Raw genomic sequence first — 24,109 nt, 5'->3', positions numbered from 1 at the left:
GATGGTTGAGCTAAATTATTTAAAAGATACATTCATTACTTCAAAACATGAGCATCGCAATGAAGCTTATCAGAAAATCTTTTTATATGAATTAACTGTTAAACTGTGATAGCAAATTCACGCTGTAACTCTTGAGGAAGGAAAGGGCATTTCTTCAGCTTGGAAAGTATAGTTAAAACAAATACCCCTTAACCCTTCTCTTCCTGAAGGTCGAGTAAATATATCTTAAAAGACATTTAACAACTCACTTGAAAGCATATTCAAGTTACATGTCTTAACAAGCAGGTGTTATTGTGACCCCATTATGTCAACCAAAAGCAAACCTTCCAGTTTTAAAGATCTGCAAAAGGGACATAACTATGACAAGAAGAGACAGCTGGCAACGACCTCCCCCACCAAGCTGAGCAGAGCCGCATTGAAGCCCAGAACAATAGAGATAGAAACTGCCCTGAAGGTGATGCAGGCCGAGCACCACCTCTCTGCTGTCATCCTGTGGAACATACTATACCTATTTAAAAAAAACAAAACAATATATATATATATATATATATATATATATATTTCATGTAAATTCACAATGAAAAAACATGGATAAGATAAAATTGAAAGGCCTTTAGCTTTCGTCTTGAATAAAGACGAAAGTTAAGGTAATTCGTTGTTTCCCATTTTCCCGTGTGATTTTATCGATATATATATATATATATATATATATATATATATATATATATATATATATATATATATATATATATATATATATATATATATATATATATTTGTAACCGGTCGGAATTAATGGAATTTTATTCTCACTTGACTTGGGGTTTATTATTTATTATTAGATGGTAATTGCAGTGGAAACGCCCCTTGGAGAAAAAACCCGAACCAGCACAAAAACACTTAAATTTACTAACAAAAATGAATTCTCCGTGACCCGTGGAAGGCTAGCACCTGTGATTGGGGTGAATGAGACACACTGTAAAATTTAGACACTTCTATTCCCTCCAACACTACAGACACAATCAATAATGGTACACCAACATATGCGCACCTCTTAACCTGGCTTAAGACAATACACTGGGGAATAAAAGTTATACAAGATATTGAAATTATTAGAAACTTAGAAAATGCCTCATTAGACAACAATAAATTCAAAGTATTAAGAAATGTTGCTTGTGCACATGAAACAGGCCTTAAGGGCTTTCAACAAAATAATATCAACCACTGAGAAAATGGTATAAAAAATAAGAATTGATTAACTCCACCATGAATAGGCCTTAAGGACACTCGATATAATTATGTTACACCAACGGATGCACACCTCTTAACCTGGCCTTAAGGGCTACACTGGGGAACAAAGGTTATACATGATATTGAAATTATAAAGAAATACTAAATGCATTAAAGGAACTGAATCACAGAATCACTTACAACAGAAAGGAGGTTCAAGGAGGAACCTCATCTGAAAACAGTTCCCTCATTCTCTGGCATCAACTAGTGACACAAACATTAAAAAAAAATACTATCAAAATTATTTAAGAGATATTAACTACACACAGCAAGACAATAGCAGACACTGAATAAATATCATCACTATAACTGAGTCCACCAATACCCGTGAAAACATGTTCCTTAACCTCACACATAGATTCCGCATGCACCCGTATTTTCTTAAGGCACAACCAAGCAGACACCCGTAGTTTAAAGCACAAACAAGCAGACACCCGTAGTTTAAAGCACGAACAAGCAGACACCCGTAGTTTAAGGCACAAACAAGCCCGTCTCAACCTTGGAAAATGTACCTCTAAGTTCCACTAGTCTCCTGGTCTCAGTGTGTGACCATTCATTCACTCAGCTGGCCTCATTTTACACTCAGCACATCCATGAAACGGAAGGGAGTGAGCAAATCAGACCTTGTTCAGTTGAGGGGAGCTTTAGCTTCCCGTTAGTAAAAGGTTTTCACTAAACTGCTTGAAGATATGTGATATTGTGGGCCGAGGTAGAGGAGATCTGATGACCCCAAACGATCGTCAAACAGGGACAGACGATGGTCCCACGTCGTTAGTTGTACACCCAGACAGCTGGTTTCACTCCAATTCTCACCATACTGAACAGCGTGGGCTCAACTCAGGTGAGTGGACGTTTTATACCGTCAGTGGACGTTTCATACCGCGTGGGCTTTACAGAACCCTGCAACAAACCCGGTCTGTTAGCTATTGTCTCACATCACCGTCACTCACTCATTGTTTGCTCCTACCGCCCTATCTAGCTCTGTCTGAGATTGAATAAAACTCACTTGTTAACACTGATGTTAAATGATCGAAGGAAACCAGTTCACCTGGTCGTCTCTCCTGGGTACAACGCAAGGGTGGTCCTGCTAGCTTGACCCCCTCTCACGACTCACCAACCCACGCTCTCCTACAAAGCGTCAGTCTGACGGAGTGACTTATTTACCAGACGACTAACAGCTTAATTATGACGCACGCAACATTTTCAGACTGGGAAACGATCTATAATAATTTTTAACTTAATAACTGATATTTTATTTCATAATTTGCATCCAAATTATGTGGCCAGAGTATACTTAACATTATATGGGCGCAGTTTCCCTGAGTTCTCACTACGGTTGAGGAAGTGCTGTCCTCTCTCAGACGACCTTGAAAAACTCAGTATCGCCTATATGGCATGGCGTCTCTAAATATCGCACTGAGATTTCAGAATATATATATATATATATATATATATATATATATATATATATATATATATATATATATATATATATATATATATATATATATATATATATATATAATCAACGACCTCACCAGCCAGGACTCGAACCCTCGACCTTATGCATGTGACCCAGTGAACGCTACCACCTTTGCCACAAGGACACTAAAAGCAATCCTAGACTACATCTTGAAGTCCTCGTGCTATATGGACTAAATGAAGGTACCTCGTGTTTCATACCAGCTGGATTCGGTAAAATGCTACTCCCACCACATAAGTGGCATGGGCAATCCCCATTGGAGGTTCATGGCGCCATCAGCTCGATGAACAGGCTTTGTGTGAAATATAGCAAAGGCTAGGATTGCTTTTAGTGTCCTTGTGGCATGGCGGTAGCGTTCCCTGGTCACACGCATAATGTCGAGGGTTCGAGTCCTGGTTGGTGAGGTCGTTGATTATATGTTGAAGTCCGCTTTCTATATGGACTAAATGAAATTTATATATTAGGTGAACTAGTATGTGACCATCCCCAAGATAACCAGCCCTTACCTACCAAATTTTAGTTTTCTATCTTTTAAGGTACGGAAAAGCAAAAGAGCCAGAGGAATGTCTTACCGTCATTGGCTGGCCCCCTTTCTCTGCCTCAGATGCCTCATCCCTGGTCTTCTTGACGTGCCTGGCAATTACGTCATCAATCCAGTAGCTCATAATTCCAGTGTCTCCCAGCCTGGCCATCAGTGTACTAAACCGAGTATAGAATGGCGCTCCTTTCCTGGAAAACAAAACAAAAAACAAAAAAACATGAAAAACATATTTACTATCATTATTATATACTTACAATAATAATAGTGTTGTACTGCTCTGTTGGCCTGTATTCGATAACAGGGAGCACCGAACGGCTCCTACACCATACAGACTGGAATTTCGTCTACCTCGGGGTCCTTTCATTTTATGGGGGGAAGTGTTACATGTTACAGTGCAAAGGAATACCTCATAATACCATTTTTCAAAATAAGTACATCACATGTCGTGTTTACCTATCAGCACTTTCGGCAGAGACGTTAGATAATTCAAAACTTAATATGTCTGATTATATATATATCCTAAACAATAATAAAAACACATAAAAATTGCTATAAAAAACGGGAAATAGTTTTCACCCAACAATGTTCATTATCTAGAGCTTTGATTTCCAGTACCTCAGCATAGTAATCCAGAGAGGGAATACTTGTTGCATACTAGGCTCTTGACTCTTGCCTGAGGAACTCGAGGGAGTCTCCAAACAGACACATACTCTATAATAATATGTCTAACCTTATGAAAATTATTGGCTTAGTGCTTTACTGAATGGTTAGTCAGCAACTAAAAAATTGAGGGATATTTTCCCCACTAATATTTACCAGAGCAAAAAGTTGTTATACCAAAACACGGATTAATACTCTGAACCTACATATTAAGTAAAATACTAATTACTAGATATGTTTAAAGATTTGTTTCCATTTCCCATGTTGAATATGATGAATATTAAAGAGCATATAATTTAAGGAATAAAAAGGTATCTCTGTACCAGTGTGTCAGCTATAGGCCTATGGTCGATAAATTTTCTAGAAATAAAGGCTTATAGCGAATTTCATATACTGAAAATATAAATAAGAACTTCGTCATTATCACTCACGATGATGATAAAATTCCAGATGTGATGTGGATTACAGTATCTGAATGTGAAAAAATGATAACCTCATTGTAGAAAGTACTTAACTCCGGAAGAAAGTTCTGATGTAATTCTAGTTACTGTATCTCTTTCAGTATACATTTTCTAATGAATCGGAGGAAAAAAACAACATTGTTCTGAGATTAAAGACAAGTTTAACATAAATTATCCAAGGAACATGGAAATATGTTACATATTTGTATGAAATGCGCAAGAACTGCCCAAAATAAAAGTAATCATGTGAGCCAGTACAAGTTGTGAGTATGATTATGTGCAAATAGTTATAATCAGGAAGTGCAATATGCTTAGCAGCCTTAGTTTACTTTCGTTTTGTTATCATTTACTTGTTATGTTCAAAAGTTCGCACCTGAATTTATATCCAGTTGCCTTACTTGTGCATGATAAGTTTTATAATATACGAATCACACCTGAAGCCCCATCCATAGTCTGGTAAGGAATAGACTCCTCTCTGGCTTATGTAGAAGGGTGTCTGGCCTCGGGCGTCAGTGTAATGAGAGGCGACAATTACGGTGAGGTGCTTCACCATGCTGATGAAAGTGTAGCCACCCTCCTGCACATTCAACAGTCCCTCTTGCCAGTCCAAAACCTAGTTCAAAGTTTATAAATGGTGTACTAAAGCTCATATATACGGAATGCAGTTTATAATTATGCCAGAATAATAAAGATTGCCATCTAACAGGTGCAGATATAATTTGGTTGATATGAAAATAAACGAGAACTACAGGTATATCATGAAATTCTAAAATACTGTGCGTTTGTGAAGATTATGAAAATCAATATATAGTCTAGTCAACCAAGGAAATTTAGAGGCCTAATCTATCACAAATTACAGTAGATTTTGTTTCTTCACTGTATATTTCCAAATGGTTTAAGAAATGCCATTAAAATTCCACCAAAATCAGCCCTGAAGAAATATGCCTAATTTGTAAAAATCTCTGATGACCACCACACTTCCTCTGCGTAAGAAATATGGCTCTATATTAGCTATTATATGAGCTTATTGGGTGATTTTAATGTTGCTATGTTGTTTTCGGTTATAGGAACACTGCTTCAAGTCACGTATTGATCAGAAGTCTCTTTCATTAGCAAAAGTGCACGTGGCTGCCAAAATGTATCTAAATATGTTGTGTCGTAGTTTTTACATTGTAGTTTAGGGTGATCGTAAACTGGATATATCGATTTAGAGACTACTTTTTCATGGAACTGCTATGAAATATTAATTTTTGCATTAAGGAAATACTTCAGGTCAGGAATTTCACTTCCAATAGTCAGTTAAAACTGCAAAAATAATGCAGCAATTAGCGATAAATGACCAGAAGAAAAAATTGGTAACACTGTTTACAATAAAATCCTTATTTATAATCTTAATTGTAGATGTTGTATGTACCTCTTTTATTCATCAATTTAATTTTAGTGTTCAAATTACTTTGAACTGATGAATTTAATAAAAAATATATTCATAATTTGCAGTGTGATGAAACAGAACAGGAACGACAGAACCGAGTGACCCAAAGGAGCATAAAAAAAAATCTTGACATTCTCGCAAGTTAGTGACCAACATTCAGCGTAGAAAGTCTCATAATTCTTAAAGCGCTGCTAAGCTTTAGTTACGTTAAAGGATATGTTGAAAGTTTTCTCTGGAGATCATCAAAGCAGAATTGGCTGAAAATTGGGAACTGCATATTCAAGTGTTAGTTACAAGACTAGAGAGGCCATCTTGAGATTATATCTTGCACTTGTGAGACCTCACCTGGATTACGCAGTTCAGTTCTGGTCACCGTATTACAGAATGGATATAGAATCCTTGGAAGGAATCCAGAGGAGAATGACAAGACTAATCCCGGGCATTAGGAACCTTGAGTACAGAGACAGGTTAAAGCATCTTAATTTGCACTCCCTCGAGAGACGTAGAGCGAGGGGCGACATGATAGAGGTGTATAAATGGAAGTCAGGGCTAAACAAAGGGGACATTACAAAGGTACTCAAACTATCCAACCAGGAGCGAACTCGAAACAATGGTTTTAAATTAGACAAATTTAGATTTAGGCGCGAAATAGGTAAACACTGGTTTGGTTGAATGGAACACGTTACCAAATATCATCTTTAACTGGAATACGCTGAATTGCTTCAAACATAGGTTGGATGCTTATATGAACAATGGGGGATGGGTGTAAATGGGACTGACCAGTATGGGCCAATAGGCCCGCTGAAGTTTCCTCCATTCTTATGTTCTTATGTTATCACTGCGTTTCAGCAACTAAGTTTCATAAACGTGTAACTAGGTTAGTAGTTACATTAGTCCATCAACAGTTAACAATTATGAGAGATGTTTATGTTTTGGAAGATTTTTAATATGACATTTAGAAGCCATTTTTGAAATGCTTAATGGCGCTAATATGATATAAATTTGTGACGGGTCTATCCTTAGTTTGACCAGACTAATAAGAATTAGTTAGAAATATAATATAAGATATTCAGTAACACGTCAGACTGACCTCCATCTCCTGATAAACCTTCTTCACCACAGAGTCTGTATGTTTTGTAAAGTAATCGTAAGGTACCCCTTTCAAATTCCAGGTTTCGATACCCCATTTCCAGTTGGATCGTCCTACCATGTCCTCAAAGGTATCTAGGGGTAAAGACTTCCCCTGTACAGTAAGGTGAGCGATTAGAGACGACCGGAACCCCGTTGTGATGACCAGACAGAACACAAGCCACCACCCCACCAATACCTGTGCAAAGAATACAGGTATTTTACAAGATAGCTAAGGATAAGGTAATGATGAAGTTGTCACCATCGGTTCTCATACAATGACTACCAGCAAGTGCAACAATGTCAGTAATGGATATTATTGATCATATAAAAGTTTATCATTGCTGAAAATAAAAGAATGTAAACGGGACAGAAGATAAGGTATCAACTAGTGGTATGAACTTACTAACAGTAGTATGACAAAAGTGTGTGTTTCGTCGTTCCCTTTTGAGCATTACCTTTCCTGAATCGTTGTCGGAAGGGACGGAGGGCGGCTGCTCCAGCAGTGCACCCCAGCTGTACAGGAGGGCTGTGTTGAACGTGACACCATGACCTCTCGCAAACCATCTCCATGCTCCCTGCAGTACCCACAAAAGGACGCCCCACACCACTACGCTCGTCAGTAGTGCTATCCACAATTCTCCTGGAGAGGGCTGAGATTTAATACAGTATTCGTTTCGAATATGATCATGTGGAAATAACTACAGTAATGAAGCACAGTTCATTTGATTTCCTATCTTCCGGACACTTCTTTCACCTCCTCATCTCTTTTTTATATGCTTTTCTTATTCTCTGCGTTCAAACTACCCCATTTAATGTTCTCAATCACGCTATTTCTGTTACATGTAATAAGCTTCTCTCCTGTATCCATCGTCTAAGCTTCACACTCATATAATGACGTCGCCTCCACCAGAACCCAGTCCAGCCCTATCTTCGTTTCTTTCAGTGCGGTTCTCTCTATGTGTGTGTATCAATCGATGAACCCTGATTTTCCTGTACATGAAGTATACACCAAGAAAACTATTATAAATATGGTACATAGAATTTATTTCAGTCAGTTTTGTGTGAGTGGACACTCCTTGGCAGTTTGTACGGGTAGATGGAAATGGCGGTGTCGAGGTTGCCTACGGTAGGGGAGCAGCTGTGTCTGTGCGGGGCCATACAAACAAAACAGCACGTTGTGTAGTCCTGCCCCATGACTCGGTGTGTGTGTGTGTGCATAGTTGCAATTTTACATCGATGGAACAACTTCTCTCTACTCTTAATAGCTTAAGTTCTGTATGTGAAGCTATTCATAAGATTGTGTCCATTTTTACATAGTCGTCTGTTACAGATGTTTAATCGTGCACATTTCATGCCTGTATTTGTATGTATTTCATTTATGTGTTTCGGGTTTTATAAAACTTCCTTTATAATCCTATCCAGGAACACATAATTTATTATTTTTTTTAAATGTTCTGGTTTCGATTTATATTCTTTGTGGACCATAAACTTAGACAGTTTTCATTTAATGATTTACATGAATTTATTTATACAAATTATATTTTTGTGGTCAATAAACTTATCCATTTCTATACACGTCTTAAGTCACCTTCTATTTCTTTGGTCCCGCTTCATTTGCTATATACTGTACTGTATATAAAAAAAAAATCTTTCCTCGTGTGTTTCCTTCTTAGTATCGTTCTCTACGTATTATCAACGCATCACTTTTGTTCTCATTCATCATCAACTTTCTCTTAGTAAACCCCCTTCCACACTCATTTACTACCATTTATGGCATTAAGCATATTTTTTACCCGTTTATTTTCATTATTTTCCATATCAATTTTCTCTCTACTGTTTCATATGTTCTTTCTAAATCCATAAATACCACAAAACAATTCTCTCCATTCCCTACAGACTCTTCTTACTCATGATGCTCTTTTACGCAAAATCTTGATCCAAACATCCAATTCCTTATCTGAACCCGCTCTGCTCTTTTAAATAATTATCTCAATAAGGGCTTACATATATTTTCCCTTGATACCGGAAACTACACATACTTTGATTACCTTCGTTATATCTTGTAATATAATATGTATGTTCTTGTTGTTCGTTATATCAATATTACACCTCTTTTACTCAAATCATCAGGTGTGATCACATCCACTGTTGAATGTACAGCCTCCCACACGTCCATCTGCTACAGTCAGCGTTGTCAATCCGCGTCTCCAAGAGTTGAGAACCACGGGAGTATGAACCTGCTTCCAAAACATTCGCTCGTGACGTGGAGTGAGTAACCGGGGGCCAGTGTGTGATGGTCTTGAGTCGGTGAAGAGGGTAGGAGTGGAGGTGGACTGGAGGAATTGTGTGGCTAGCAAGACTGGACTTTTTATTATTTAAAAACATATAAAAAGTTAACCTGTGGCTTAATACCATGATTCACTCATACTGGCTGAGAACTAATATTATTTACTCATTCTTGCTTTGTGCAACCAGTCACCAGAACAGAACCTCATATAAACTACTGTATATTCACACCACACTCATGATAATGACCAAGAGTAGTCACACTTTCTATAACACGTGTTATGATATCTGTGTCAGCTTCCCCTGCCCTAATTACAGGGAAAAGGGGAAATTAATCCACCGCACTATGCATCAGAGGCCATGTAGCGCTGCTCTGAGAAGGGAGAACACTACCTCTCCCACCTGGGGCGTGGCAGACAAGGGATGAAAGGGAGGGCACAACACCTCCCCGTCCTGGGTCTAAATCTTAGCGGGAGTTTTATTTGCCTTAATGACCCTTGTGAATTTGATAGGTGTTAACCTGTATTTTAAGTAATTAAGCGCGACAGAGCCTAATTACAGGAAACTACTGATATTTGTTTAATGAATATCCATGACGTTAGCTTTAGAACCAAGTAGGACAAGGGAATTAAAAGTCTTGCTTAATTCATAGTATTGTCAAATAACACAAAGATTATGCTACGAGGTGTAATATGGTTGTCATATATTTAAGAAACAATAGACTAATATACATGACAGTCTACAGTGGTGTATAGGTTAGCCAGTAGCCGGCCGTGGCCAGACTCAAAGGTTACTGCGTGAGGTAAATAATCACTGACAATATAAGTTGCCATATATGTAAAACATTTAAATATTCCTAATTCATTCAAACGGGCTGAGGGCAGCCTAGGCCAGCAGTGGCGTGTGCTGTATAGTTAGGGAGGAAGGTATGCTTTAATTACCATATGGATCGGCTAGCATAATTATTTTTCTTGGTAAACAACTTTCAAATGATACCACTATATTTGCTGAAATTTGGTGAGGAAGCCAGTAAGCACCGATTCACTTGAGAATAACTTAAATGAAACATATTTGTATTGCCATTTAAAGAAAACTTCCGAGAGTTAAGAAGGGTAAGAAATCCACTAGAACTAACCACGCTGCTCTACCTGGTATGGTTAACCACTGCCAGGCGTAGATGTTGCTTTGATTCGCACTCTATCCTATACCTAAATACAGTTGTTTAACACCAGCATATTATTCAGCGAAATTTACAATTAATTAAGTTTACCCTCCATAGTAATGACTGGCCATAAAAACTTTCCCAGTGCGCAATTTTGTACACCACAGGCAAATGTAGTACCCGTATTCAAAAAGGGAGACAGAGCATCAGCGTCAAATTACCAGCCGATCAGTTTGACGTCAGTAGTGGGGAACTTTCTTGAATCAATTATAGCAGATAGTATCCGATCTCATTTAGAGAAAAGCAAATTAATTTACGACTCAACATGGGTTTACAAAGGGAAAATTTTGTCTAACAAATCTGCTGACGTTTTTTAGGAAAGTCTTCGAGGTAGTAGATAATGACGAAAATTACGATGTTATTTACTTGGACTTTCGCAAAGCATTTGACAGAGTACCGCATGAGAGGCTTCTCAGAAAAATTAAGGCTCACGGTATCGAGGGGGAAGTTTTAAATTGGATAAAATCATGGCTCACCGATAGAACGCAGAGGGCCGGCGTAGATGGTGTTAAATCTGAGTGGGGCCGTGTAACCAGTGGGGTTCCCCAGGGGTCAGTACTAGGCCCACTCTTGTTCATAATCTACATAAACGATCTAGATACTGGGATCAGCAGTAACATAAGCAAGTTTGCGGATGACACCAAAATAGGGCGGCAGATTAATTCAGGGCAGGATGCAAATGCATTACAGGAGGATCTAAATAAATTGCAGGGGTGGTCTGAAAAATGGCAAATGAAATTCAACACCAGCAAGTGCAGCGTACTTAATATTGGAAGAACAAATACTGCGAATGTATACAGCCTTAACGACATCAACCTAGAGAAGTCGACTTGTGAAAGAGACCTAGGGGTACTTGTAAGCCCGGACCTACGGCCTAGAAAACAGTGCGTTAATGTTCGAAATAAGGCAAACAGAGTATTGGGTTTTATATCTAGAAGTGTAAGTAATAAGAGTGCAGAGGTCTTATTGGAACTATATCTTACGCTAGTCAGGCCGCACATCGATTATGCGGTTCAGTTCTGGTGCCCTTATTATAGAATGGATATCAATTCACTAGAGTCGGTGCAGCGAAGAATGACGAAAATGATTCCGGGACTTAGAAACCTTCCATATAAGGATAGGCTAAAGAAACTAAACTTGCATTCCCTAGAAAGACGAAGAGTGCGGGGAGATATGATAGAAGTATTTAAGTGGGTGAAAGGAATCAATAAAGGGGATATAGATAAAGTTCTTATAATATCCGAGCAGGATAGGACTCGGAGCAGCGGATTTAAGTTAGATAAGTTTAGGTTTAGGAGGGAGATAGGAAGAAACTGGTTCACAAATAGGGTGGTGGACGAGTGGAACAAGCTTAGCAACTTTGTAGTAAGTGCTGGAACGCTGGAAAGCTTCAAAAGAAGGCTAGATATATTCATGGATGATAGAGAGTGGCAGTAACTCTCGACAGGAGCTGCCATGCACAGGCCAACCGGCCTATTGCAGACTCCTTATCTTCTTATGTTCAATAGACACAACACAACGATCCACGGCGGCCATTCCCTATGGTCACTAACACGAGCACTTAGGGGCACAGCCAAACTGTGAAATACTCTACCTTCTTCTGTGTTTCCATACTCTTATAATCTGTCTACCTTTAAAAAGCTGGTTTTCCGATATCTTCGCTGTGTAGAGTAAGATAACCATTTCCTTTTCTCTTTTTAATTTCTTTCTATTCATATTGTTTCACCCCCCAGGCTTTGTTGTGAGTCGTTGACCTGTGCCCGGGTGGGCTAATCCCCGTAAAAAATACGATACCTCATTATTCTCTTTCTTACGCTTTAGCTGGAGATGTTTTACCTTGGCGTCTCCCATCCCTGTTGCCACCTTTCACTCCTACCCTCCTCACCCCCCACTAGCTCGTCACCTTCCTCACACAACCTCCTCCCCTTCCCCCACCCCACGTCACGAGTGACCGCTTCGGATGCGGGTTTGCACTCCCGTTGTTCACAACTTGGAGATGAGGATTGACAACAGGAAACATTGACATTGAGCTAGTGAATCTACCACATTCAGGACATTTACTTAATAGCAATAATGTAAAGGAACTACATTATACCTTTTTGGAAGGTCCATATCTGGGTAAAACCCTCTATAAACTGGAGGAGTGAATGATTCGGACGCGGGTTCATACTTGTACTCTCGAGTTTCACAACTCTCGGAGATTAGGATTGACAATGCTGACTGTAGCAGGTGGAAGTGTGGGAGTGTCATACATTTGTGTTTGTTTGTTTGTGAATGTTTTTAAATTAGATTCTATTAGCTGAGTCAAAGGAAGTAATATATACCTAACTACTTTGCCCCTCAACACCAAAATAAATAAATAAATAAAATAGACCGAGGACTTGGGTTCCAGAAATTATGAGACAATACCTTACATGAACCTTATAATTACTGACACTGACTCATATCCCCATCAATCAGGTCCTCATGGGCATTTTTATTGGCATTATGGCATACACTAACCTTAAATGTGCCACGAGATTATAGAGACATGGAGATAACTTTATGTAATTTCTTTTTGGAAGCTGTAGACTGTTCATAGACGATCATATGTATCACCCGAATACATATAAATGAAAATTGTCATCGAAAATCTAACCTAACTTCAGGTATAATTGTATAATTTAGCTATCTTATGATAGTAAACGGTATCCTCAACGAAGCAGAGTAGATTTTACCACATATGAATTAAATTCCCTAAATTATGGAAATTAAAAGTTATCCCTCATCAACTTTTTAAAGCTTAATCGGCGATATCTCTATTTACTGTGTGGGGAATAAATGACACAACAAATATATTTACATCACCTGTAAAAGGTCTTATCAGTGAGAGGTGTGCGGGCAGTAGCTTAGGCCTGAGTGACAACAAGGTGAGGATGTCTGAGTCGTAGGCTTTGGCATGTTTCATCACGCGGAGGCGAGGTGCCGTCATAGATGCCATGGTACAGAAGTCCGCCTCCTCCCGCTGTAGCTGACCCATCATCCCGCTGTAATGACCATTACTCTCCCGACCCCATGACCGCTCTGGCTCTTCCCGAATTCCATATCTTAGGTTGTTTTGGTGTTTTTATTGAATGATTTAGTTCAATAGTTTCATCTGCCATACATTATATATATAATATATATAATAAAATGGAGAACCCGTGAAAATGCAAACATCATGAATAAGTTGGGTTATTTAATTACAAACGTTTCGGAAGTATCCGTCATCAGGGCCTAGAATTTCTGACAGACAAGTTTTAAAAATCACAGGTAATATACAATAAAAACGAAACAATATTCTAAAATTTACCTTCCATAATTTTTTTTAAGAGCATTATATTTTAAAACCAATAAAAATGACGGGAGACCTACGTACAAAACTAAAATCTGAAAAAAAAATATAAAGGGGATATTACCTAAATTGAATCGAGCCATATCACAAATAGATAGAGTTACTGTATAATGATACAAGGCTTCCAATATGAGGAGGTCCGTCTCACTGTTGCTCCTGCAAAGAACTGAGAAATCAGACTGCGAAAACGGGTGGTTAAGTATATTCACCATCCCGTACACAGGCCCACTCAGTTTCACCCTTAGAAACAAATTTAAGAAGCTTCTCAGTGAATTCTATCCACAAATTTTTCTTAGACTATTCTTCAAAACCCAGAGTTCAATTAAAAAATTCCTGAAGAATTAAGACACCATACCCACACACTTGCAATCCTCAGTTGTTTATCACTTTACGTGTGCTAGCTGTAGGGCAGCATATATAGGTAAAACTAAAAGACATTTGATAACTCGCATTAATGTGCACTTGGGCCGTTCCGTCCGAACAGGCCCACCAACGTGACCACCCGTTTCGCAGTATCATTTCTACGTAGGTCACCCGACATTTTTATTTATTTTTAATTATAATGCTCTTTTAAAAAATATCGCAGAAGGTAAATTTTAGAATATTGTTCCGTTTTTATTGTATATTAATTGTAATTTTTTAAACTTTTTGTTTATTTTCTAGGCTCTGATGATAGAAAATGATTTTCCGAAACGTTAGTAATTAAAGAAACCCAACTTTGTCAAGATGTTTGTGTTTTCCCTGGTTCTCCTTTTCATTATGAAACTACGCTTTCCACGTAACAAGTCATTGCTGAATATACAGTATATATATATATATATATATATATATATATATATATATATATATATATATATATATATATATATATATATATATATATATATATATATATATATATATATATATATAAGCACAAGGAAAAAAACACAGAGGGATTTCCCAATATATATGTAATTGCATCTTCAGTGGTAGTACAGACTAAGGAGAAATACATAACAAGTCATATATATATATATATATATATATATATATATATATATATATATATATATATATATATATATATATATATATATATATATATATATATATATATATATATATATATATATATATATATATATATATAGAGTGCGCGTAAGTCTAGGTATATGCTGATAACCACAGGAAAGAAAACACAGATTCCCAACGCTTTCGTGTAATTCACATCTTCAGGGGTGAGTACAGGCTAGCCTGTACTCACTGAAGAATCCTTGTAATTATATATATATATATATATATATATATATATATATATATATATATATATATATATATATACAGTAGAGGAGGGTGAGATCAAGTCCACAATGGTCCAGTCACTAGGCAGTGACCCTACTAATCTTCAAAAGCACAGCAGCAGTCGGTAGTCAGGTCGGAGGTACTCTGGAAGCTCAGATCTCGTTATGAGGTCGGTTTCAACCGTCAGGTCTATGTACTTCACCCCCAAGCGTGATGCCCCTTCTCTCAACTGCCTCTTCAAACTATCAAAGTTTGCCCTTCTGAAATCTGGGGCTTTTGTAGAATTTTCCTTACGGCTGCCCTGAAAATCTAACTGGAATCTAATTTCTTTGTGATCGCTGTTTGCAAGTTCGTTTCCTACCTCGACATTACTAATGAAGTTTTCTCTGTTCGACAGAACTAAATCGAGTATATTATTACCCAGTGTGCTATTACTGACAATTTATCCCTGGGAGCTAAGACGCTGTGACCTTTCCTCTAGCGAGGTCAGAAGACAACTTAGCCCCCTCCATCAAATTCACTGTGGAATTAAAGCATGACTGTAAATTGCCATTCCTAGACTGTCTGATCCACAGAATAGGTAACCCCTTTAAGTTCAGAATTTATAGGAAACCCACCAATGTGTGTTCATACATTCATTATTATTCTGCCCACCATAATAGAGTCAAACAGTCAATATTTTCATCAATGTTTTTACGTGCTTTGAGAATTTGCAACCCGGAATTCATTAACGAGGAATATAAATATATCTATAATATTGGCTTGAACCTTAAGTACCCTAGATCTTTTATAGACAAATGCCTTAACCTTACTAAGAAATCTTTTTATAGAACCAATCCCAAGCCCACCCATAACCATAAGAATCTCTTAGTATTACCATTTCACAAAAATTTCTCTAAAATTCCTTTACAACTAAAAACCTGGAACGTCAATGTGGCATTTAAAAACTCATGCACTGTTAAACAAATGTTAATCAAGAACTCCTCCAACAATACAGGCGGCTGCATTTATAAAGTTCCTTGCAAGGAATGTAATATGTTTTACTTAGGCCTGACAGGTAAAGATCTTGTAACTAGACTTAAACAACATAAATATAGTGTTAGGACAGGCCAGGAATCCAATGCTCTGTTTGTTCATTTGAGGGATAATAAGCATTGCAATGACTGGGATAATGCCTCCTCAATGTTACCTTGTAATTCAATTGACAGTAGGAACATTATAGAATCCACTCAAATTAAACATACCGAATCCGTCAACATGAATTTGAGTAATGGTATGTACAAACTGGATAATTTCGTAATTAAGAAGATTTGTAACCAGGTGAGAAGGTTAGGTCATCTTACCCTCTGACCTGATTACCGACTGCTGCGGTGCTTTTGAAGATTAGTAGGGTCACTGCCTAGTGACTGGACCATTGTGGACTTGATCTCACCCTCCTCTACCGTATATATATATATACCTTGTTATGTATTTCTCCTTTACCTGTACTCACCCCTGAAGATGTGAATTACACGAAAGCGCTTGGGAACTTCGTGTTTCATTTTTTCCTTGTGGTTATCAGCATATATATATATATATATATATATATATATATATATATATATATATATATATATATATATATATATATATATATTTTACTTACTCCATATAACACACGGACTTTGAACATATAATCAACGGCCTCACCAGCCAGGAATCAGACCCTCGACCTACTGGGTGACGTTCCCTAGTCCCACCTGTAGGTCGAGGGGTTCGATTCCTGGCTGGTGAGGTTCTATTATATATATATATATATATATATATATATATATATATATATATATATATATATATATATATATATATATATATATATATATATATATCGTGTGTGTCTGTGTGTGTAAATGTACAGTGCGTTTACAGACACTCGTCAACTGTATTTGGTTGAAGTTAATTCGCAATAGTAAACATAATATGGAATCAAGGTAAAATAAAATATTAAAACAAATATAAAAACGTAAAAATTTGTGGAGAGTTTATAATATAAACATTCAACAAATATTATGTTTAAAAAGAAATGCATTAAATACTGTTATTAGATCGTAAATTTTGCCTTGTGGACGGTGGTATAGCGAGGTGAAGTGGGGGAGGGGTCAGAAGGGAGGGCAGTGGAGGCAGGTGCTCCTCTACCTACAGTAATTGTATTCTGTGAATGATGAACTATTAACACTTAATTAAGTCTTAAGTTTATTTATATTATTTTCTTTGTCTGCTGTATTATGCAGATAACATTCTCACTGTTCATGTTCATAAGAGGTTTGAAGTTAATTGCAGTGATTTTTTATTTACATGTGCTTGTTACTAGCTAGAATAATCCACTATACTATACTAGTAGAGTAAATAAAACAAGTAATAATAATATGAGTGCTTTCAATCTGTCTCAGTATCCGAGGTGCGTGTCACGTCTGGTTGTGTAAGGATGGTAAACTGTAAATGAAAATATGACTTTTTCTAAGCATAACTAATATTATTCCCTGTTTATAAGTTATATAAATTTCTGTATCTGTAAAGGAACCAGGGACAAGTTAGGGGTGTGAATTGACTTAACATTGATAAATTACCGTAATCTCTCTCTCACACACACACACACACACACAATTATTACACCACGTGAGGCCCCTCTTAACACCATCTGTGAGGGAATTACTACATCACGTGAGGTCCCTCATAACACCTTCTGTGAGGGAACTACTACACCACGTGAGGTCCCTCATAACACCATCTGTGAGGGAACTACTACACCACGTGAGGCCCCTCATAACACCATCTGTGAGGGATTTACTACACCATGTGATGCCCCTCATAATACCCTAAATGGATAAATGATTATTTAAAGACTATTATTGGCCAAATGAAGGGTATAGGTAGGAGAATAAATCGTGGTGAAGTTTACCTTCGAGATTATTATAAGGTATTGGCCGGTAGAGTTAAGACTGAGATAAGAAAAGCAAAGAGGAATAATGAACTGAAGGTAGCAAGGAAGGTGAAGTCAAACCGCAAGGGATTCTATCAAATGTATCAAACTAAAACACGAGTAAAGATTAGACCAATGCAGTCAGTTACTGGTGAGCTCACTGATAACGACGGAGAAATGAGCAAAAATCTTAATAAATATTTTTCAACAGTTTTCACCACCGAAAATTTAAACATAATACCCGAGGCACCGACTCTATACGGAGATAGTGAAGAAATAAATTAAGCAAGATAGTAATGACGAGTAACGATGTTAGTAAGCAAATAGACAAACTAAAGCCTAATATGTCGCCAGGTCCCGATGAGATATTTGCCAGAATTCTAGAGGATAGCGAATGTAATATCGATTTTCAAGAAGGGAGATAGATCACTATCCTCTAACTATCGTCCAGTCAGCTTAACATCAATTGCAGGCAAATTACTGGAAGCAATAATTTCAAACTCTATTCGAAATCACCTGGAGAAGCACAAGTTGATCAATGATTCCCAACATGGCTTCACAAGCGGGCGTTCATATCTAACTAATCAGTGGACGAGGGCACGACTATGATGTGGTATATCTTGACTTTAGCAAAGCTTGCGACAGAGCCCCCCACGAAAGACTAATAAGAAAAGTGGAGGCTCATGGCATTGGAGGAGATATTCTAAAATGAAGTAGTTCGTGGTCACACAACAGGAAATAGCGAGTGAGAATTAACGTCACTAAATCCCATTGAAGTAACGTCACAAGTGGAGTACCCCAAGGCTCAGTACTTGGACCATTATTAATATATATATATATATATATATATATATATATATATATATATATATATATATATATATATATATATATATATATATATATATATATATATATATATATATATATATATATATATATATATATATAGAAACGTGATTGAGAATGGCAACGTAACATAAGTAAATTTGCTGATGATATCAAATATAGGGGTATAATTATATCTGACGAGGACTCCGCAAAACTACAGAAAGATCTAAACAAATTTGTTAGCGTGGTCTGGAAAATGGCAGTTGAAATTCAATGTGACAAATGTAAAGACTTAGTCTCGACTGTGGTTCACTGGGGAGCCATGGCCCCAAGGAGCCACGGCAAGAAATTATGGGAGCCAAGTGAGCTGTTATAAATTGTTCATATATATCTTGTATTACTTATTTTGACTTGGCAGAAGAGAATTATTCTTTTTGTCATTTGGTTTAATCATAACGACAATACAATTTTAATATTTACATATTCTGGTGCTATTTTTTTTTTTACTGATTATTTAAGATTTCACAGGTCCAGTTCCTGTCTGTGTGACAGGCGCTGGACCGAGCTGCTGAACTGACTTGTTCAGTACGTGTCCGTGTGTCATCCCTTTGCAAGTGGTGATAGGGCCGAATGATCTCAGTCTGGCCTGGGATACCATCACGAAAACAGGAGCGTATTGTCTCTGAACCATATATTGTGTTTGAGCTTTCACCTGCATAATATACTGTAATGCTGTTACTTATTTTGTTTCATAATTCATGTGGTCGCTGCTTTATGTGGGTGAAATATTTGTACACTTCCTTTATATTATTTCTTATTTATTGGTGCCATTGTTGTTTATGCTCATTCTTTACTTATATAATCCTTCAATTTTTAGTCTAAATTGGTATGACTCACTATTCTTCTCATTCTTCCAAGTTGGGCAGTGCTTGTCAAAGGAGGCGTGTTCTTGCTTAGAAGTGCACCAGCTTGCTAGCTGAGTGTGAATGTTTACCTGTGTGCATGTTTGTGTATGACTATGTGTGCTTTTTGTAGTGCATGGGCGTGTTATGTATGTGAATGTGTGTGTGTTTTGCCATTCTAACTCTTGTCCCATTTATCTGTCCTTCTTTATCACGCTGCCAAAGATCTCTATGAAGAAAGATCTGTGTCTTCGTATTCTGGTGCTCAATGTATCAGTCATATCCAAAGTTAGCGTAGAGATTGCACTTCGAGTCCTTGCCTTTTTCAACTACCTATTTATGCGAATCTGGTTTCTCAACCCTTCTACATATAGAAAGTAAAAGCCGGAACTGACTGGATGTGGACCCGACATGAGATGCGTACTTCGTCATGACACAACTGGATCAGTCACCGTGACTGAAAGGAAACAATGCCAGCCTTCCCATTGAGCTGTGACAAAAATATGCAGAGGTCATATATGAACTTTTTCTCAATCAAATTCAAGTTTGCTGTGAGGCTGTTCAGTAATCACCTAGTCTAGTGACGTCAGTTATGTAAATTATGTAAGTCTATCAAAATATAAAGGATAATGATGATTGTCAACCTTGAAATAAAATAAGGTATTCTCTTTTCATCTGCATTTCATTTTTCAACATTATTTGCGGGAGCTTGAGGAGAAAAAATGAAGGAGGCCACGAGGATGTTGAAATTCCTCAAGGGGGAATGGAGTGAAACGTGGTTGAGAACCACTGGTCTAGGAGATGTAAACAGAGAAACCATATATCAGATGAACAACGATCTTATAGAGAAAACTGAATGCAAGAAAGATTTAGAGTAAATGATAAGTAGAAATCTTAAGTAAAGTAAAAAATTTGTATTTGCTCGAAACAAGGCTAATAAAGTACTTGGGTTCATACAAAGGAGTGTTAGTTACACGACTAGAGAGGTCATCCCAAAACTATATCTTAACTTGTGAGACTCCTCACTTAGATTACGCAGTTCAATTCTGTCACCGTATTACAGAATGGATATACTGTAGAATCCTTGAAAGAATTAGAGGAGAATGACAAGATTAATCCCGGGCATTAGGAATCTTGAGTACAGAGACAGGTTAAAGTATCGTAATTTGCACTCCCTCGAGAGACGTAGAGTGAGGTAAGCATTACGATCGAGGTGTATAAATGGAAGTCAGAGTTAAACAAAGATACTCAAACATCCAACCGGGAGCGAACTCGTAACAATGGCTTTAAATTAGACAAATTTTGATTTAAGCGCGAAATAGGAAAGTAATAGTTTGAAATAGATTAGCTGATGAATGGAATAAGTTACCAAACATCATCATTAACTCGAATACGCTGAATAGTTTCAAACATAGGTTGGATGCTTATATGAGCAATAGGTTGGGTGTAAACGGATCTGTATGGGGCCAATGTGGGCCCTCGCTGCAGTTTCCTCCATTCTTATAAGCCACACCTCTCGCTCTCCTTCCACCACACACCAGGTAAGCATATACCCCAGAGCTTAGCCTCCCTAGATGAACGATAGGATGATTAGATAACTCACAGCAGAAAAATATTCCATCAGGCCTTTAAACAAACGCATACGACCCTCCAGTAAGGGAAATTGTAATAAGAATAATAGATCATAAGAACATAAGAAAATAAGGAAAGTCTGCAATAGGCCGGTTACCTGTGCATGGCAGCTCTTGTCGAGAGTTACTACCACTCTCTATCATCCATGAATCTATTTAGCCTCCTTGAAATCCTCCAGAGTCTCAGCACTTACTACAAAGTTGCTAAGCTTGTTCCACTCGTCCACCACCCTATTTGTGAACCAGTTTTTCCCTATTCTCCTAAACCTTAACTTATCCAACTTAAACTTCGTTGCTACGAGTCCTATCCAGCTCGGATATTATAAGAACTTTTATTTATATCCCTTTAGTTGGATTCCTTTTACCTCTTAAAGTACTTCTATCATATTCCCCGCACTCTTCGTCTTTCTAGGGAATGCAAGTTTATTTTCTTTAACCTATTTTGATAAGGGAGGTGTTTCTAAGTCCCGGAATCATTTTCACCATTCTTCGCTGCACCGACTCCAGTGAATTGATATTCATTCTATACACAAGGGCACCAAAAACTGAACCGCATAATGGAGGTGCGGCCTCGACTAGCAAGACATAACAAGACCCTGTGCACTCTTATTACTACACTCTAGATATGAAAACTCTAATGTACTATTTTGCATGCACAAATATCTTTAATGTTATTATTATGGAACATGCAAACTTTCGTAATAAGTAGTCATTGACACTTATATTCATTGCTATATTACAGTGAAAGTTTGTTATATACGCCATTCGTCACCTACTTTTGGTACAATGTGATTATCAGAATGGTGATCGGAAGAAACTTCCCCACTGTCTCCCTGTTAAGATGAATATGAAATGTTGTATTGGCACCTCAAGTGTTGCTAAGAGCCCATTTTTAATAAAAGTGGTGGGCATAAATATGAAAACTTCCTAACCAATAATACAATTTATTTAGAAACATATTCAACACCTTCTAACTGGTTTCAAAAATAAAATGTCTGAAATGACAACTAAATAAATTTTCTTAAATGATGCCATGCCAAAAACACTCTTTTTACGGGTATGTTATCAAAGATCAGTAAATTCACGCCCCTCGCTTTGTCCTCCAATTACTTAGATAAGAACATTTATAACCTATATTAGTTGTGCTTAGAGATAGTGACGAAAACAAATTATGCAGATAAAAGCGACTAGTAAACGATGTTAGTAAGCAACAGACAAACTAAAGCCCAAAAGTCACCTGTCCCGATGAGATATTTGCCATTAAAACAGGTAGTACCAGAATCCCGGATGATGGCGAATGTAATACCGATTTTCAAGAAGGTATAGATTACTATCCGAACTACCGCCCAATCAGCCTAACATCAATAGTAGGCAAATTACTGGAAGCAATCATTTCAAAACCTATTCGAAATCACCTGAGAAGCACCATTGATCAATGATTCAGCATGGCTTCAAAGCCGGACGCTTCTGCCTAACTAATCTAAGAACATCTTCTTTCATCAGTTTTCGAATCGTGGACGAGGGGCACAATTGATGTGGTATATCTCGATTCACTTTTATCCTCGACTGAGAGTCCCCACGAAAGACTAATTAGAAAGGTAGAAGCACATGCGCATCAAAGGTGACATCCTTAAATGGATTAGGGCGCGGTTACAGGACAGGAAACAGGAGTGAGCATTAACCATTAAGTCCCATTGGAGCAAACGTCACAAGTGGAGTTCCCCAAGGCTCAGTACTTGGACCATTATTATTTATTATATACAAACGACATAGATATCGGCATTGACAGCAACATAAGAAATTTGCTGATGACACTAAAATAGGACGGTTATCAAATCTGACGAGGACTGGGCAAAACTAAAGGAAGATCTAAACAAATTTTTCGAATGGTCTGAAAAATGGCAGATGAAATTCAACGTGACAAATGTAAGTACTCAGTATAGAGATGTAAACAGGAAACCAGATACCAGATGAACATCGATGCCATAGAGAACCGACTGCGAGAGAGATTTAGGAGTAATGATAAGTAGGAACCTTAAGCCAAGTAAACAATGTGTTTTTGCTCGTAACAAGGCTAACAAAGTACTTGGTTCATACAAAGGAGTGTTAGCAAGACTAGCGAAGGTCATCCTAAACCGTATCTTCTTTGTGAGACCACACCTGGATTACAAGTTCAGTTCTGGTCACCGATTACAGAATGGATATAGAATCCTTGAAAGAATTCAGAGAGAATGACAAGATTCAATCCCGGCATTAGAACCTTGAGTATAGAGACAGGTTAAAGCATCTTAATTTGCACTCCCTGAGAGACGTAGAGCGAGGGGCAACCTGATAGAGGTATATGGAAGGCAGGGCTTAAAAGGGACATTACAAAGGTACTCAAACTATCCAACCAGGAGCGAACTCTGAAACAATGGTTTTAAATTAGACAAATTTAGATTTAGGCGTGAAATAGGTAAACACTGGTTTGAAACAGAGTAGTGGATGAATGGAACAAGTTACCAACATCATCATTAACTCGAATACGCGAATTGCTTCAAACATAGGTTGATGCCTATAAAAGGGGTTGGGTGCAAACGGACTGCCAGTATGGGCCAATAGGCCTGCCGAAGTTTCTCCATTC

At 37.6% G+C, this 24,109-nt stretch overlaps 1 protein-coding gene across 1 annotated transcript; it reads right to left on the bottom strand.

The window, feature by feature from the left end:
* Positions 1 to 323: 323 nt before the first annotated feature.
* LOC121860462 lies at positions 324 to 13,595 on the bottom strand (the record flags this gene model as incomplete). Its single annotated transcript, XM_042357622.1, has 6 exons — positions 13,354 to 13,595; positions 7,454 to 7,638; positions 6,958 to 7,194; positions 4,870 to 5,048; positions 3,346 to 3,502; positions 324 to 490 (listed from the first exon to the last, which is right to left on the bottom strand). Coding segments are annotated over exons 1-6 (1,100 nt in total), but the record flags the coding sequence as incomplete, so codon positions are not given.
* Positions 13,596 to 24,109: the final 10,514 nt, after the last annotated feature.

Source organism: Homarus americanus, unplaced genomic scaffold (genome assembly GCF_018991925.1).
Source record: "Homarus americanus isolate GMGI-L3 unplaced genomic scaffold, GMGI_Hamer_2.0 scaffold34990, whole genome shotgun sequence".
In the NCBI taxonomy this organism is placed as follows: Eukaryota; Metazoa; Arthropoda; class Malacostraca; order Decapoda; family Nephropidae; genus Homarus; species Homarus americanus.
This window is presented reverse-complemented; position numbering and strand designations above follow the sequence as displayed.